This window comes from Dermacentor albipictus, chromosome 6, assembly GCF_038994185.2.
Source record: "Dermacentor albipictus isolate Rhodes 1998 colony chromosome 6, USDA_Dalb.pri_finalv2, whole genome shotgun sequence".
Lineage (NCBI taxonomy): Eukaryota > Metazoa > Arthropoda > Arachnida > Ixodida > Ixodidae > Dermacentor > Dermacentor albipictus.
The window spans coordinates 109,427,603-109,446,451 of record NC_091826.1 but is presented as its reverse complement, the minus strand read 5'-3'; the positions used below and the strand labels follow the sequence as shown (position 1 = coordinate 109,446,451).

The following is an 18,849-nucleotide window of genomic DNA, read 5'->3' as shown; positions in this document are numbered from 1 at the left end:
GTTCGTGGCCGTCCGTGTGCTGGTTACCTTTGGGAAGCAGTGTTTGTGCCGGCACGTATGCATAACGCCACGCACACTTCCCCACAAAGCACATCTGAGCTAAGATGGTGCAACCTCTCCGCTTGTGCTGTGTGTCTGCGCAAAGACTTCAAAAAAAAATATCACCTCTGCCAAATAACACAATTATAATCCTTGAGCTGTATCGGTCAAACAGGCAGACATAATTTACAGGAGAAATTGCAACGCACAATCGATCAATTACCAAACATTCACTGGTTTAGTTATTTTTTACTCATTGCCTTGGGCAGATATCTTAATTTACAAATCTGACAAATTTACAATGTTCGTAAGGCAGATCCACTTCGAATTCTCAGCATGGCAGCAGTTTTGAAATATTAAATCACAAACATTGCGAAGAAATACATGGGCAGTCCAGATACTTTAGTGCAAAAGGCCATTTTGTTCCATTATTGCGGTTTTGCCAACGCCATTTACAAAGTGCATTTTTACTGCCAGTTTCATAGCGCGTACCTCGAAAACAGTGTCATCCACAGTATTCTTCTCAAGTGGATACGCCTTGCGGTCTCGCCAGCTACAATTTCTAAAATAGAATGTATGTGGTAAGGAATTACATAAAAAGCTAACTTGTGAATTCTTGTCCATTAGTCTATTATGCATTTCGATTCGTCGTGTAAATATTGTGTGCGTCTTCGAGCATACTGGCTCAAGGCCCACATTTGTGCTATCTGACGCAAGCAATCTTTAGACATTTCTTGTCTTCGTAGAAACGCCTCGTGTATTCGCACGGACTAACTGGTTCTGTGCTTGTCCGTACGAATCGCTCTAGATTACAAAAAGCTTTCAACTTTTACTGCAGCCACGTTTTATCTTTTGCGAACATCAGTGTGACGAACAAGTACTATTTTACTTTAAACAAACGAAAACCTGTTTTCAGGTACTAGGAGAGCGACCACATCGAAGAAGCCAGGTGAGCAGAAACGTTCATAATATTTGGCGTTCAAAAGAAAAAGAAATGGAATAGTACACTAGGCAAGCTCTAACTTACGCTTGGCAGTCGTATTCCTGTTAGCATGTCAGTGGAAGAGTGTCGATGTTGGCCACAGACTGAGGGTAAACGCGTGGAGAGAGCCGTCGGGAAGTCGTTGAGACATGTAGGCAAGGCAAAATGAACTCTCGCTGTAATGATTTAGATTGGAATTGAAAACAGCGCTAACTGAATTTACGTATATTTACCCAAATTTCAAGTGCCAGTGTGGAAATATATTGGGATTTAGGATGTGTGGCGAAATATATTACAACGGTCAATGTGGCGTTTTCTCATGAATATATTTAGGCAGTGGTAAAAATAGCAGTATTGCGTGTGACGATATCATATAATTTCTGCCTGATAGTCTTGAAGGTTTAGCGCTAGTTAAGAAAATTTCAAGCACATGGTATTGGGTCCGACCATCTAAGGTTTACTAAAGTTTGTGCCAGAACTGTTGAAAAAGCGTACCGCGAATCTTCCTAAAGCGTACCACTCTAAATACTGGCTTACAAAAGGTGATGCATCATTTCTACACAATCTTAATGAAATTGTGTCATGATTTCCGGAAAAAGAGGTATATTTGCAAATTTGCCCAGTCATGATTCATATTTGGGCGACAGCGAGACAAGGGCGACCGCCATAATTCGTATAAGGGAAGGATGGAATGAACTAGCGTGTTCTGAATAATTGAATTTTTTCGCAGTGATGCCGAGGAAGACAATGCGTGAGTATAAGTTTCTCGCTGAATTATCGCTGACACATATCAATATGTGTTCATAGAAAACGAAAACAGCCTCAGATTTCGAGGTTGAAGCGTGATCTGCGTACAACGGTGAACGCTAGCAGGAATCTTAACGACATATAGCCGAGAAATAATGCGCAAGCAGGATTTGCTTTTATTGAATCAGCTGATGACTTTGTCGCGCCGTGTGTCGCATCAGCAACATCGTCATGCGTAGCCTTCACGACTAGTTCAAATATTTAATATGCTCGTTGCCGACAAAACAGAATAGCAGTCTGGAACATTTCGCACACGTTTGGTACAAAGAGGAGAGACTGAAGGAGCTTTCACAAATACCGCGCGATAAGTGAACGGCCACAAATGATTATCCTACTGCGATTGCCGTAGTCGCCTTGAGAGCCACTCTGTATATCTTAAATGTTTGTTTGAGATTAGCAGTGATTTCCTGCACATGGAATAAAGGCAATGAAGCAAGATATTCTATAATCTCAGTTTTAATGAAGACATAAGAAAATGCTCTATGTCAGATATGAACGAGGCAGTATATTCACTGGTATTGTAATTGATGCAGCATTTGATACTGTTGACCTGGACGTACGTTATGTTGAATACGCTAGAGAATTTTGAAATGTGTGTTGCGTTTGCTACTTAGCCGAAAGGCTATTTCTCCACTCGAGAAAAATGTGAAAATTAATAATTATATTGACTTGACACGACGCGGCGCGCAGTCTCTTAACAAGGTCACCCAGATTCAGCTCGTACGTAAATGACCCTTGGGAAAGTGAACTCGAGCATAACTCGAAATGGAGATGAGAAGGCACCGGTGTTGCTACATGAGAGAAAAAAGGGCAATTACGCGCACTCTGATGCACGTAAAATAGCGTAGCAATTCCACGAACACGAAATCATTATCGGTAATACTAAGAGCTGATTTTACGCGTAGGCGTAGCTCGGCGAGCTGTGAAATCGGCGAGCTTACGTTTGAAGCTGCGAAGGAAGCGAGCACCGGAGGAAGAAGGCGCCTGGAGGTGGAGGAGAGAGTCGCCAGGCTCGCCCCCTTTCTCTGTTTGCTTGTACGCCGCAGTGCTCACCGTGCATGCTGCAAGATTTTAGGACGATCCCACCGCTGCCACCAGTTGTAAGATTTTAGGACAATCCCACCGCTGCCACCAGTTGTCAGGATTGGGGGCTCAATCCCATCGCTCGTAACTCGTTGTCAAGATTGGCGTCCGGCATGAATTCGAAGGTAGCTGGCCCATGCCGTCATCCAACTTATCCACGCTGAGGACGTTGATGAAGGGAAGGACTGCTTCTCATAGAGAACGAGGAATAAGGGTTTATTTATAGTATATACATGCAGTTCATCAGTCTAGCATGACTGCTAGAGAAAGTACGTCAGTCTAACACGACTGCTTGAGAGAGTGTCTCAGTCCAACATGACTGCTTAAGAAAGTGTCTCGAGCATCCGAAAAACAGCGGTTTATTAACACTCGGTCCCCCTTGAATTCCAAGGGGACGGAAACGTTCGTCCACTCATTGTAAACACGCCGCCTCTCTCCGCGACGGCTTGCACACACACTCGCACACACACACGCACAGGTTCACGGTCCGGTCCGGAACCGACGTCACGCGAATTTCGTAGAACTCGGAGCTGACACTCGCAGCGCGGCCGGGTAGCCATTCTCTTGCGTCTTGGTCGACGCGTGGGAAGGAGCATCAATAGACGTTCCCGCGGGAACACTCCCCCGCTCACGGCCGACCAGGGTAGGCGGTGTCGTGTTGCGCACAAAGCCTGCTTTGTCGAACTCATTCGGTCACAACGGCGACGAGGTTAGAGCGTAACGCCAGGGAAAGTTGCCGCCCCTGTCGGAAGTGGCTGGCAAAACTTCCACCTTAGCTGGGCCGTTCTTAACAATGCATGCGGCACCTCTTCTTTGCATCTGCAGCAATGTGCGCTTGCCCTGTTATTTCACTGTTAGTAAAGTTGGTGCAACAACTGTTAAAAAAAGCGCGCCAAACATTCGACGCCGTGAATCTTCCTAAAGCTGACGGCTCTAAATACTGGCTCGCAAAAGTTAAGGCGTCTTTGAAAAAGCCGCGCCAAACATTGGACGCCGTGAATCTTCCTAAAGCTGACGGCTCTAAATACTGGCTCTCAAAATTAAGGCATCTTTGCTACACAATCTTAACGAAGTTTTATCATAATCTCTGAAAAAAGGAGCATGTTCGCGGAGAGCATATGTTTGCGCATAACCCGCGTTCGCGAAGTGAGACGTCACTGCAACATTGTTTGAGTAATTAGTACCGAAAACTCAGGGAAACTATAGATCTCAACTTGCACAGTGGCAATAACTATATTTGATCTCAACTTGGAAAGTGGCAATAGCCATAATTGGTCATGAAATGCACTGTTACATTGCAAACACTGTGAAGTTTTTAGCAGCAGTATTTTACCGTGTGGTGTCTCAGCAGGTTAATGTCGAGCAGGCATACAATATGTTGTGAACAGCAATTTTGCGGTTGTATGACACAAGTGTTATGCGACTGCCTCTGTAAAGTGTCTAATTAAAATACATTTTCTGATTCTTCGCCAGCGGGCCTTACTCGCGCTTCCTGATTTCCGTTACTGCTGCGAACTTTGGCGAACGAAAATGTCCTTATCTTTGAATTCATCGTATTTTATAACCTGGTAACAGTTCTCGCTGAAGTACCTGGTACCTGGGGCCGGCCACGTCCATAATACTACATCTTCTTCCTGGATTTGGGTCATTGTTATTATTATGTCGAGTTATTTTCCCGGTTCTATCTGAGTCTCTTTTTTTTAATTTTGCGTGAGCGTATTTCTTGACACAAATTGCGGCTGCATTCCGGGCTAAGAGAGCGACGTGTCGTCCATTGTAGCGCGATGTGGACCCACGCCACGCAGACGACTTGCTCTCGGACGTGGGTGGGCCGATGCAGAAGAAAGTTTGCCTGCACGCTACCTCACACGCATTCTGTGTAGTGCACCGACATAAGTTCAGGCAGAGGCGCGGCTTGCTCAGAGGAATGGTGTTTGTAACGCAAAGTGTCGCAATGATGATAACTAACCAATAGTTAGTAACCTGCCTGTGTAGGCACGTGAAGTGTACGGCTTCTTGCCATGACCTTGCAAGTGCTCAAATTTTAATCTCTTTTTTGATCTGAAGAAGTTTCTAATTCTTTGCATGTAAATGATTCATTTGGAAGAGGAAGCCTCAAATAAATAATAAAGTTATAGTGACGTTTCACTCCGTGAATGTAGGTTCCGCGCAGGCGTAAGGACGCCGCACGCATACACACCGAGCACCACGGCGTCGAAGCACAAATGGAAAGGACACAAACGTGGCGATTCTCTTCTCCACCTCCAGGCGTATATCGCTATACGCGTGCAGAGTGCCTCGATGTCTTCCTCGCCTGCCGCTCCGTGCAGGGTAGAGACAATCGCAGCGTCTACTACGGCATTGGGCACGCGAATGGCGGATACACACGAGCGCCGGCAACGCGTCCTAGATGGCGCTCGCCAAAGGCTGTAACGACGTCCGCCATTCGCGTGCTCAACGCCGTAGTAGATGCCACCGCTGTCTGCACTTTGTACGGAGCAGCGGGCGAGGAGGACATCGAGGCACCCAAGTGCAAAGAAGAGGCGCATCGAAGATGCACACCGAGCACGGCGGCGTCGAAGCACAAAGGGAAAGGGCGCAAACGCTGCGGTTCTCTTTTCCTCCAGGCCCCTTTCTCCTCAGGTGCTCGCGTCCCTCGCCATCTACGCTCACGCATACTATCACTGCACGAGAGTCCACCATTAAAATTTTAATAGAAAATGTTTTATTTCAATGTATGTACAGCTAAGGTTCAGATCAATGTATACAGAACAAGGCATAAAGATAAATATAGTAAGCAAAAAGTGGTACCATTGCATAGGTCATGATAGTTCCACGTTTACCCGAACAGACAAAAAGGGAAGCTTTATCATTTGTACTGTGCGTCAAGTGGTATGCACATTGAAAGGGAGCAAGGAACTCTTTTTCAGTAATAAAGTAAAAGCGGCTCAGGCCAAAGTTTTCATCAATCAACACAAATCGTAAGAAAGGAAAACGAAGCTTAGTGTGCTTCCTGTAACTGGCCTAGAATGTTGGCACAATATATGATTTATTTGAGGACTCTTGTATTAATGGTAATAATTACGCTTTGTTCACAAAAGTTCTGGCTGGTCTCTGCGGTAAAGCTATTAAAAAGAAGAAACAGGGTAAGACGTCTATAAGTTTGCTTAAAAGGCAACGACTAATGCATCTGCGGCAGGAAAAGAAGCTTGGAAATCGAGAAAAATTATATGCATTGTTTTAACATATTCGCTCGTGTTTAAAACTTAAATGTTAGCGATTTGGGTAGTTGTGTTTTTTTTTCCTCCGGATTGCTAACCTGCAAAATAATGAAAGTACAGTAGTGAAAGAAATAAAACACGCAGCAAAAATTAAAGGCGCCCCGTATAAACCGCCTACATAAAGCATGCCTAAGTCGGGAGGAGAATGAAAAAAAGACTGTATGTTAGAAATAAAACAACTTATTGAGTTTGTGTTGTGATGGTGTTTGCATACAGCGCACTTAAAATTAGGAATCATTTCAAAACCTTAGTTTATTTTACAGAAATGTTTTATAATTAAACAAACGTGCACTAAATGTTTTTCTCACGCAGCGACAACGACGACCACCACAGCAACAAAGGCAACGACAACAAAGAAGACGACAACAAGGAAGACGACAACGAAGGCAACGACAACAAAGGCGACGACAACAAGGAAAACGACAACAAGGAAGCCGACAACAAGGAAGCCGACAACAAGGAAGACGACAACAAGGAAGCCGACAACAAGGAAGACGACAACAAAGAGGACGACAACAAAGAGGACGACAACGACAACGACGCGTAAGCTTAGGGTGCTTCTGTTTTACGTTGACTTTCGTGAAATTTATAAGAACCACAACCAGTGGAAAAGTAATAAAGCGCCTCCGCCATTTGTTTTTCTTCATCAGGATGAGTATCTGACTCACAATCCTATTAAGGGCAGTTTAAAAATAGCGGTTCAAGCACGCACAAAAATTATTGAACGTTACTTAAAGGCAAGACGAAGTATGCATGTTGCCGTTGCTCTATACATATATCGATCATGACGGATTCCTTAGTGAATATGGGAGTTAACAATAAAATGTGCAAATATTTAATGATTGAACATTCGTCAGCGATATGCTAAATTTCGGGTATTTCGATATCCTTTGCATGATCATATTGACTGTAACGATAGCTCTTGCTGAATCGGCGGCGACAAAAACGACGTTGTTGTGACTAGCTGAAATCGCGCACCTGGGAAGACTAGCTTCGCAACAACTGTGCTGTCGTCAACATATATATATATATATATATAAACTTATAATACAGGTCACGTAACTCCCGAATGAGGGTGGGGGATGGAGTGTTCTAGTACAATTCAATGGAAAATATACAAGGAGAGAACTCTAACAAAGCACCAGAATATCAAATATTTACCGCGATATCGAACTATAGGTGGCACTACCGTCGCCGCGTTAGTGTGCATAGGCCTTCGACGGCGCGCATTGACATGTGTGCGCGTGGGCATTCCACTGTGAACAATTCGGCCCAATTTTCAGGTAATGAAACCCGCTGACTGTACTGTGCTGGTCCCATATTGCCCTCCAGCGCCACATTTTTTTTTTTTGCACGAAATCCGCACAGCATTTCCATTTACGCGAAAGAAGCGCGTACTCTCGTTCAAAGGGGGACTGGCACTCAACAACGCAGTCTTTGTATCGGCACTTTCTCGGGGCTTTTTGTGTATGTTCGGCTTGGATTCCGCCTAGTCTGTTACTATAGTTGCGTCAGTTATTAATGGTGCATTCTGTGACAATCTTGCACTGTATAGAAAAAGAGTGTGTATTGCTGTAAAACAAAGGTAAAGTAGCAAGTTAATGCGCACTCTACTCCACCAACTGATGCGCGTTCTACAGCTTGTATTCCTTTTTTTTATTCGCTGTGAAATGCAAACAGTTAATGAGTTCAATTAGGCAAGTTAGGCCACTGTGACAGTACGTTAGTATAGGCTCATCAGGTCCCTTCAGACGAGATTATTTTTATCGTACTTGAACTGTTTCGCGCACGACAGCGATGTGACAAAGTTGCAATTACTTTTTGAGGTAATATCGTTCGCTAGTTTTACTTCAGCTAATTGCGGCCCTTGTCTTGCATCAAGCTAATAAAGTGTATGACGCGGTATGACATGAATGCACGCTTAAGGCTTTTTTTTCTACTGCTTTGAGTGATGTTCACACCACTCCGTTCATGTTTCGTGGCAACACAGAGTTTGCGGAGCGAACGACAAACCGTGACCAGTCACTTTTTTAGCACGGTATTCACGTCTCGCTGCAGCGACTTCACTTAATTAAACCAACGTACGATTCTTTTGTGATGTTCTCGAAAAACGACGCCATAATAAAAGTGCTATGATTGTGGCGAGCGCAGGGTGCGACAATCACACATCGCGCGCTCGACACGGGCGTTCACTGATGTTTAAGAAAAAAAATTATGGGGTTTTACGTGTCCAAACCACTTTCTGTTTATGAGGCCCGCCGTAGTGGAGGACTTCGGAAATTTCGACCGCCTGTCTTACTGCAGCGCAAAGACGACAGCGCAATGCTAAATGCTTTTCAAAACCGTCGAACATCGTAGGGCAGCAGACTGTGCTACAGCCACGAAAGAAACGGCCTTTAAACCTATTCACGCCGATACAAGCACATGTAAACACGTAGGGGAGGGAGGAAAGACAAAAGCAGAAGGCAGAGAGGTTAACCATAATAACGTTCGGTTGGCTACCCTACTCCGGGGGAATGGGAAAGGGGAAAACAAAGATGAGAGGGAGAGAGAGGAGGGAAGGAAAGAAGGACATTAGCGGTGAGCTCGCTCACGCGTGTGGTCTAATAGAAATTGCACTAATAGTCACAGACATTCACACAAGTCCGTCGTCCTCAAGAAGCACAAAAGCGCCTTCACCGCTTTATGGGACGACGAGCGACGGGGGCGGTGTTCCAGCAGCACCTGCACAGAAAGCGGCCGATTTTCCTGTTTTTGGAGAGCGTTAGCAAGTTCTTGTCTTTCTGGGGCATGTCGTAGACAGAGGCAAAGCAGGTGGTGTATATTTTCTTTGGTGCCGCAGACCTCGCTGTAGATAAATTGTATATAGCATTGTTATAGCATATATTGCATAGCACATAACATTAATTTGGTGGAGGTGGACGTTCCCCGTACCCATCATGGAGCTTCGCAGTGGTCGCAACGGCGACAGTGCAACTTCGGCTTCTGCTGGCGGCACTTCATCTACGCAACCGTCTCCGCCTGCAGCCCCGACCTACTTAGCCGTTTTCCCCCCTCGGGATCCTGGTGTTTTCAACGAAGTCGGCAGTCCTGATATTGACACTGGCTCCGCCTATACGAACGTGTCAGCACCAGTCACAGGTTGGATGCGGCTATTATGCTTGCGAACGTTCTTTTCTACCTCGACGGAGCTCCACTTGCATGGTTCCAGACTCACGAAGACGAGATCTCGAGCTGGAATCTCTTCGAAGAGAAGCTCCGCGACCTTTTTGGCAACCAATTCGGTCGCCAAGCCAATGCGAAGAAAGCCCTTGCTACACGTGTACAGACGTCGACCGAGTCCTACGTGTCGTACATTCTCGACGTCTTGGCCCTTTGTGCCAAGGCTGACTCCACCATGTCTGAGGACGATAAGGTTAATCACGTCCTCAAAGGCATCGCTGACGACGCCTTCAATTTGCTGGTGTTTACGAACGTCACCAGCATCGATACCATCCTCAAGGAGTGCCGCCATCTCGAGCATGCTAAAAGCCGCCGGGTATCCCAGCACATCACCCGACTTCCCAACACAGCTACTACGTCATCCTGTGATGACCTCTTCCACCAGCCATCGCGATGTGACAACTTGGCCCGCATCATTCGTCGTGAGGTCGAAGCGGCACAATCGGCGGCCCCTTCATTCCCGTCACCTGATCATTCTCCGGTGACAATCTCCTTGATCCAGGCCGTCGTCCGTCAGGAGTTGTCTAACGTCGACCTGCAATCCATTCGTTCCAAACTCTCGGAACCTCTTTCTCCACGCACGTCCCCACCGCGTTGTTCTTACTCCTCTTACGGACAGCGCAACCCCTCCGAATGGTGAACCGTGGACGACAAGCTGATCTGTTTTAACTGCCGACGCACTGGACATGTCGCTCGCCACTGCAGCAGCCGCTAGACTTCTCCGACGCGCTATTCTTCTGATTACCACCCTCGCCCCCCAAGCGCATCCTTTTCCTTCGCCCCTTCTATGCCCGCTCCATCATCTGACCCTGCGATCCCTTTGACACGACCCCATTACTCCCGCTCGCCTTCTTCCTCCCGTCGTCAATCTCGTTCGCCCCCGTTACGCCGTGCTCCTTCTCCGACCTACTCGCCGCGCCCCCGACCGGAAAACTAGACAGTGCAGCTTCTGTGGGTGAAGCTGCAATGACGACATTGGCACGAAATCCTCGCGCCTGCTTACCCTCGAACAAGAACCTTTTGGACGTTCTCGTCGACAATGTTCCTGTGTGCGCGTTGATTGACACCGGGGCGTGTGTCCATTATGAGTGCTGCTCTTCGCCGTCGGCTCAAGAAAGTTCTGACGCCCGCCCCGAGCCGAGTTGTACAAGTCGCAGACGGAGGGACTGTCGCTATTGTTGGCATGTGCTCTGCCCGACTCACCATTGCTGACAGACACACCGTCGTTCTCTTCACCGTCATCGAGCATTGCCCTCGCGAACTCATTTTTGGTCTGGATTTCCTTGCCAATCATTCTGCCCTCATTGACTGTTCGGCCGGCTTACTTTGCCTTGCGTCTTCTTGCCGACCTGTGGACCCGCCTCCAAGCTGTTTGAGCTGCATGGATTTTATTCGCCTACCGCCCCACACTGACACACATCGACTTGTTGTACTCATCAGCTGTACCTGACGGTAATTACGTGGTCGCACCAATTCCAGCAGTTACACGTGGTGTTACCGTGCCGCACACTGTGCTGACAATTACTGGCAACCGCACATGCCTTCCCCTTGTCAATTTCGCGCTAACCGCGCAAGTTCTTCCTCAGGGGATTTCATTGGCTATAATTAGCGCTTTGCAGGATTATGAGGTCGAGCCATTCAGAGTGGAAGACCGTCACTGGAAGATCGCATATATATATATATATATATATATATATATATATATATATATATATATATATATATATATATATATATATATATGTATAAACGAGAAGAAAGGGGGTTAACCGAGGGACCCGATATTTATTAGTCATATAATGAGAAGCCAACAAACACTGACACCAAGTACAACTTAGGGGAAATTGCATGTGCTTAATAAATGAAATATAGTAATGATAAATTAATGGAAATTAAAGTGGATGAAAAAACAACTTGCCGCAGGTGGGAACCGAACCCACAACCTTCGCATGTCGCGTGCGATGCTCTACCAATTGAGCCACCGCGGCGGCGTTTCCCCATCCACTTTCTTGGGTATTTATGTGTACTAGTAGAACCCTGGGAGTGTTAGCCAGCGCCTCCACTCACAGACCTTGGCGGCGGACGTGGAACGTCTTTTTTGCCGCAGGCGTCACGAGAACGTGATCTTTTCGGGTGAAGGCAACTGGTCAATAAACCCACATATGCTACCTGAAGGCATCAATGTTGCCGGATTCGAGACCAATAATAATACATAACGAGGGTCAATAGTAATACATAACGAGGGTCTCGAATCCGGCAACATTGATGCCTTCATATAGCATATGTGGGTTTATTGACCAGTTTCCTTCACCCGAAAAGATCACGTTCTCGTGACGCCTGCGGCAAAAAAGACGTTCCACGTCTGCCGCCAAGGTCTGTGAGTGGGGGCGCTGGCTAACACTCCCAGGGTTCTACTAGTACACATAAATACCCAAGAAAGTGGATGGGGAAACGCCGCCGCGGTAGAGCATCGTACGCGACATGCGAAGGTTGTGGGTTCGGTTCCCACCTGCGGCAAGTTGTTTTTTCATCCACTTTAATTTCGATTTATTTATCATTAATATATTTCATTTATTAAGCGCATGCAATTTCCCCTATGTTGTACTTGGTGTCAGTGTTTGTTGGCTTCTCATTATGTGACCATGTATATATATATATATATATATATATATATATATATATATATATATATGCGCACTCTCTCAAGCTGTCCCATCCCTTCTCCAGCTCTCATGCCGGCTTCCCAAATTTAACAGACATTGCTTTTTCCCATTGACACTCCTAATACTAACGCATTACAGATATATAAACCGTGCGACACTCCTCATACACATGCCGGATGTTTCAATGAACACTTTCGATTTTTACTTATATTTTAACCCGCCGTGGTTACTTAATGGCTATGGTGTTAGGCTACTGAGCATGAGTTCGCGGGATGGAATCCCGGCCACGGCAGCCGCATTTCGATGGGGGCGAAAACACACGTGTACTTAGATTTATTTGCACGTTAAAAAACCCCAGGTGGTCGAAATTTTCGGAGTCCTCCACTACGGCGTGCCTCATAATCAGAAAGTGGTTTTGGCACGTAAAACCCTATAAATTTTTATTTTAGAACTTGCCTCTGGCAGATGGCACAATTATAGTCTATGAGTTGGTCTACTCGAAGAGGCGGACATTACTTGCACAAAAAAATGAATTACATAATCGACTTATCAACAAAAACAAATTATGTTTTTAACTAATTACCTTGCGGAGTATATCGAAATTTACAAATCCTAGCCACCGAGAGTGCAAGGCATATCGACTTGAAAATAAATGTGTAGATTACACCATTTACGAGACATGCGCTGTAAAAATGGCTGTGAAAATGCCCTGTCGTTCCACTTACTTTCTTACCAAAACTTTGTTTTATGCATGGAACCACAAAAGTAACTGGAACGCCAATGCATTTGAGCGCATCGTTTGGGAAATATTCTCTAAACGGTTGTCATCCTGCGAATTCATTCCAAGCGGATCCGCCTCCCCGGCTTGAATTTCTAAATTGCAATATGTTCCATGAGGTGAGTAGCTGAAAATTTGATTATTGAATTTTTTGTTAATTAGGCGATCTTGCATTGCAATTTTTTCTTCAAGTAATGTCCATCTCTTCGAGAAGACCAGCTCATGCACTACAATTGTGCAATCTGCCACATGCAATTAAAAAAAAGGGAAGTGTTAGCTGAAACACCGGATATTTCGAAAACTTCGCATCTTTCACAATATATCACATCTTTCTACAACTTAAAAAAAAACGAGCTCCTTTCGGCCCATTTATGCACTCGGCGCTTGGGGTAGTTTGGTTCCTATACCGGCACTCCGAATGGTTTTTCGCCAATGCAGCTGCCTCTCCACAATGAAGCTGGAGAAAGCCTGGCCTTAGCCGTACGTTCAGCTGCTCCCTGCGCAATCGGAGGGACCACGTGACCTGAAATGTGTGTCCGTCGCTCTCGCAGCTAGACGAGGAAAGCGCCTCCAAGTGCTCCAAGGTCGTGCGCGGTGCTTTGAAAAAACCAGCGAATGTGTCATTGTTTGTTGGCCGGGAAACGCTTGTATAAATTGTTAATGCGCGGAGCCAGTCTAGTATTTACACAATGTCGTCATCAACACCGGAACTAAACATTCACGTGTGCGCGGCACACAACTTACACATCCTCTCAAAGTAAACCCTGTCTTGAGACATTTTGTTTGAATGTGCAATGACCGAATGGAGAAAAACAAGAATGTAGGCATGAATTACCTACTACAGTTGACTAGCTGACAGGATCTGTGTTTACATTGAAGGCGCATAGTGACAACGTAAGGTTTTGTACATTTAAGAAAAGCACTGGTATTAGGTATATTTTGGTGAATTAATAAATATATTTTGTGTCATTGAAAATAGATGTCGGAAAACAGCACTTTACTGCCGGCTGTTCTCCTGCAAGTCAGTATTTGTTGAGGCCTGAAAGTGCTTACGGATCCGGCACGTTTGGCGCGGCTTAATTGCCGTCATCACCGATTGTTGACTTTCCTTAGGAAGTTTACGTTTTAAGTTAGTCACTAATCCATTTTCATTCGTCAATACTAGGAACATTGGCTGGAAATGGGAACAGTACTTCGCGTAATCATTTTAGCGACATAAAAGAAATCTAAGTTTTCATCGGCCCATCGCGAGCATCGCCTCACGTCGGCAGAGCTTCGACCGCAAAGTGCGGAAGGGCGTGCATCCAATACCATCTCATTACCGATGACTCCAATCAAAAGCACATTGCATGTAGTTATCGCCCAGGACAATAGTTTCCTATAAATCGTTGTAGTGCTCCTTAGAGAACTCCCGTTGATGCTACGTGATGTGCCCTCCATGTTTGTGCTTGCTCTACTCGTGCCTTGCGCGTACAGAGCGGCCCATCCCTCCGTACTCGCTGGCGTGCACGTATGGGCCGGATATCAAGGCGAGTTCTCGGTTCCCCGAGGACGGCGTGTGCGACTACACCTTCCTGGAGCAGATGCGCGCCTCGCGTGCCAAGGACTTTGGCGGGCCGTACCCGTCCGAAGTGCAGCACTTCATCAACACCGCGGCGCGGCACACGAAGACCGAGTACGGCGTCGCCTTCGATTACACGTGAGCCTGGCCTTGGGGAGCGACGACCTGCCCCCCCTTTTTTTTTGTTAAAGGCCTGTTCCATGGCCTCACATATTCAGGAATAGGGTAAGCAGACTGAAAAACGATAAAAAACGCCGTGGAGAAATGGAAGGTAGGCGAGGACGCAACTAGACAACGCTAAGCTAGGCAAGCAGAGTAGGGACAAGTAGTGAGAATAGGGCGAGTGGGAATACGTTCATGCCCCGTCAGGGCGACAGCTGGACGAAGACGAATAAATGCGATCGCAGACGCTAGATCCAAGCGATAAGATTTACACGTGGACTCTGCTGCAAGTCAGTCATAGCTCAGCGCAGCCTAGAGAATTACGAACACTAATTCGGATTAAAGGCCGACATCGGCTTTATCTTTGATGTATATTTAAGTGGGGCCCAACTTCGTCGATTTCTAAGCCTTTGCGTTCTGAGCTCAGGACACGACCAGTCAAACAGCAGAGAGAAACGGCATTGTTGCGCTCTTATTTATTGATGAAATAAAACCGATAAGGTAAGCGTACACGTACTGCTGTTGTGCGAGGCAAGTGAGCCTGACAATAGATTCGGTGAAAACGATGTTCGAGGAAAAAGGAAAGGAGCAGCCGGCAGCAATACCTCAAAAAGAAGGAAAGTTTCTGCGCTCGGGGGCGACGTGTATCAGTTGCAGGGCTGGAGCGCTCTGCTGTGATAAATAATAAATACACAGATGGAAACGCAAATGGTGTCCCCGTAAGCCCGCGTGAACAATGGTAAACACAAATGTTGCATGTTGCAAGGATGAAAGATGAAATTCAATGTTTTTTTGGCTTATGCGCCATCTGTGCGCAGCTCAGAAGTTAGAAATTGTAGAAGAGTCTAAATAGATTGAAACTACGCTATGATACCGCCTTGTACGAGAGAAGTATTTTCCGACTGTATTTTTACCCAATAACAACTTCATGCCTTTTCTCACCACTATAGTTTGCTCTGAAGCAGTCAGTGACATTGACTTAAACAATGAAGGCATTATTAACCTGGTGTTAAACTTGGATACCAAGAAATGCACCGGTCCGGACGAGATACACAATGCATTCTCGGTTCGCTACTCTTTGTGGTCATCACGATACCTGACGGTCATATATTCAACAAATCTTTATCATCTGTCACTGTTCCTTCCTCATGGAATTTAGCTAAAATGCTTCCTCTTTATAAATGAGGAGATAAGCAGTTTTTGTCGAACTACAGAGTGATTTAAACAACATCGCAGTCATGCAAAATATTAAAACATATTCATGAACACATAGTGATTTTCCTGTAATCAAAGAATCTGCTATCTAACATACAACATGGGCTTAGGTGTGGTTTTAATACGCAAACACAGTTATTTCAGTTTACGCATAACATTTTCCTTAACTTTAATGTTGGCAACAAGGTTGACGCCATCTTTATAAACTTCTCTAAAGTATTTGACAGGGTATTACATTCTAAACTCCGTGCTAAATTCAGCGCTGTACTAAATATTTCGCAGCTAGTTCACTGGATTCCAAGCTTTCTTTGAGTATGTCTCTTACAGCTCGAGCGAGTCTACTGCTGCTGATGTGACATCTGGAGTGCCCCAAGAATCCGTTCTTGGGCTACTGCTTTATTTAATCTACATAAATGATTTGACTGTTAACACCTCTTCTGACAGTCGTCTTTACGCTGATGATTGTGTTTTATATTGACGCGTGCACTTATATTTATCGGGCGACACGTTTCACCGCCTAACAGATCTTATCGCACAGCGCGGGACGCGCCTGCATGTATCCGAAGTTTCTGGAAAGTTATCGATGCTTCTATCCGCTGTCTGTTGTCACCGAACCTTATGTTATCTGATTTCATCACCTGACGGGAATGGTGTAGAACTTTGTGGAAGGCACGCGGGTCCCAACGATCAGTCTGGAACATTCGACGACTGATGTATAAAAGCCGACGCGCTTGACCCGTTGACCAGATTTTCGACGATCGCCGACCGTGTTCGCCGCTATCGTTGTGCTATAAGTGTAGCCTGTTTTTGTGGGGGCAGGTTCGCCCAATAAGTTAATTTTGTCTTTCACAGTATTGCTACTGTGTTCTTGAACGTCACCACCACGTGACAATATGAAATTTTAAACTGTTCTAATCATCACTGCCGCCTCCAGGAGTAATTTTCTAAATTTTGCACTTCGTGCAACACCTGGCAAATGAGCATTAAATTTGATAAAATCGTCCGTATGTCCTTCTGTAAAAAGCTTCTCTTTCTTCATTACTCCTTCGATAACCACGCTTTGTGTAGAGTATCTGAGTAAAAATATCTCGGTGTCATTTTTGCGTATAACATGTCATGGTCTAATCACGTTGATTGCATAATTTATAACAAAGCATTAAAAATGTGGTTTCCTACGTCGTACACTATCCAAAAGATAATAAGCTATTACTAAATAAATCGCTAATCCATCCTTTTATTGACTACGCATCTGTCGTTTGAAATCCTTTTAAGCAGTGTGAGTTTAACGCGCTAGGAACAATTCAGATAAAAAGCTGTAAGATGTATACGTCACCATTATGATCGTGACTTTCCACCCTTTTCTGCACTTCGTTCCTTGAATTTAACTTCGGTCTACTGACGTCGCCGCATAGCATTATTAGATTTCTTGCACATCATCTTCAATTCTTCCGTTACACTTTAAAAAACAACTATGTTAACCTCGTGGCAAAGTCATCGACGAGACGACAGCACAACTCAAACCTGAGGCCTACTTTGCACGCACTAATATGTTGACATTCAGCTTTTTTCTTCGTTGCATAGAAGACTGGAATTCCTTACTTGGCTTTATTCTCTCATGCCCATCCCGAAGTTTTGTATCTGCCATCCAAGATGTATGGTCTTAGCACATCGCCCTCATTCATGGTATCGTATTTTACGGTGTACAATTTCCATCTGTCAATCCACGCCTGCTGCAGCGCTCATTGCGCTGTAGCAGGCGTGAAAAATGTACAAACAAACAGAAAGGGAACATGAAATAAACTACGCCATATGAGCAGTGTCAACTGATCTCTAAAATTAAAACGCCTCCCATCTAAATCTGTAGCGCTGGAAGAATTGAGCGGATCACTAGGCCATTTCAGGCGCCTCCACTACAGGTTACCACTAAAAGACGTATAGCTTCCTCACTTTGAGGATTCACTGACCCCGTTGTCTTGTCTTCCTCAGTAATCTTCAACGAAGAAACTTGGCTGGGTGCTATTTTGCCCCGATCGCAGAGATCAGGAAGTTCTGTTTACAGCGTGAATATTTCGAACGCATAGGAAACACTCTGTGTCGAATTGAATTTCTTTGGGTAGGTTATTCTACGCTCTTGGCTCGAATAGCGTTTGATATTTGTCATTGCATCCAATTATTACTGCTGCCCTCTCCGGTCGTTACCTAATGAGGATAATTCGGTCGAGCAGGTGCATGCGTGTTGTCTTTGTGCCGGTTGAAGCCCGTGAAAGAATTCGTTTTTCACGTGCATTTTTTTTTACATTTTCAATCCAACAGAACGCGTAGCCGCACGGCTGCGGCATCGAAGGACTCCTCCGTGAAACGTCATTTGCACAAGTTGTTTACGAAGAGAATTTTCCATTACGGCTACATCAGCACCGACACCTACTTCTTCAACAAAGAAGTGATGGTTGAGTCGCTGGAAATACTAAAGGTATGTATATGAGCTTTTCGCAAAACAAAAGTGAGAAAAAGAAGTTTGCTTAAGTGCAAACTGGAAGCGCGGGATTTGTCTTCACGGTAGCAAATATGGATGTGCGAATATTCGAAAGTTCCCAATAACTAATGAAATAGTGCCGTACTTGATTCGGTCTTAGAATCGAAAAGTCAGTATTCTCAAATGTTAATGTTTTTGTAATACTTAACAAAAATCTCAAAACGGCAACTGCGCCCAAACAAATATAACATCGGAAAAAAGTACGGCAAGTCCCCCCCCCCCTCCGCCAAGGGCATAGTATAGACATAGAACAAGTGGACTTCCATATTGGAGCAGGCTGCGCGTGACTTGGGTAGCCATACTTTACCAGCTGTAATTCGCACTCTGGTCATCGAAGCAACCACTTGTTTGGGTCTAATGCTCTATTTGTGATTTTAATAAATAATGCTTCATAAGGCACTGTGTCATGGAAACTTGATAAGTTTTAAGAATACTGGGATCTGAACGTGCGATATTATATGTCATAATGGCTGTTCATTATTCGAAAATTAGTCAATTCGGTCTTGACAATTGCTATTCCGCA

The 18,849-nt window shown here is 45.2% G+C and overlaps 1 protein-coding gene across 2 annotated transcripts in view; it reads left to right on the top strand.

Annotated features, from left to right (window-relative positions):
* Nucleotides 1-18,849, top strand: part of LOC135904971 (uncharacterized) — a 103,011-nt gene that overhangs the window by 42,456 nt on the left and 41,706 nt on the right. Inside the window, exons 9-13 of one of the 2 annotated variants that reach the window (XM_065435960.2) lie at nt 956-988; nt 1,752-1,772; nt 6,505-6,735; nt 14,332-14,554; nt 18,107-18,263. In XM_065435960.2, the coding sequence (XP_065292032.1) occupies nt 956-988; nt 1,752-1,772; nt 6,505-6,735; nt 14,332-14,554; nt 18,107-18,263 (665 nt within the window). The remainder of the gene's footprint in view (nt 1-955; nt 989-1,751; nt 1,773-6,504; nt 6,736-14,331; nt 14,555-18,106; nt 18,264-18,849) is intronic. The other variant, XM_065435961.2, reaches the window with a different exon arrangement.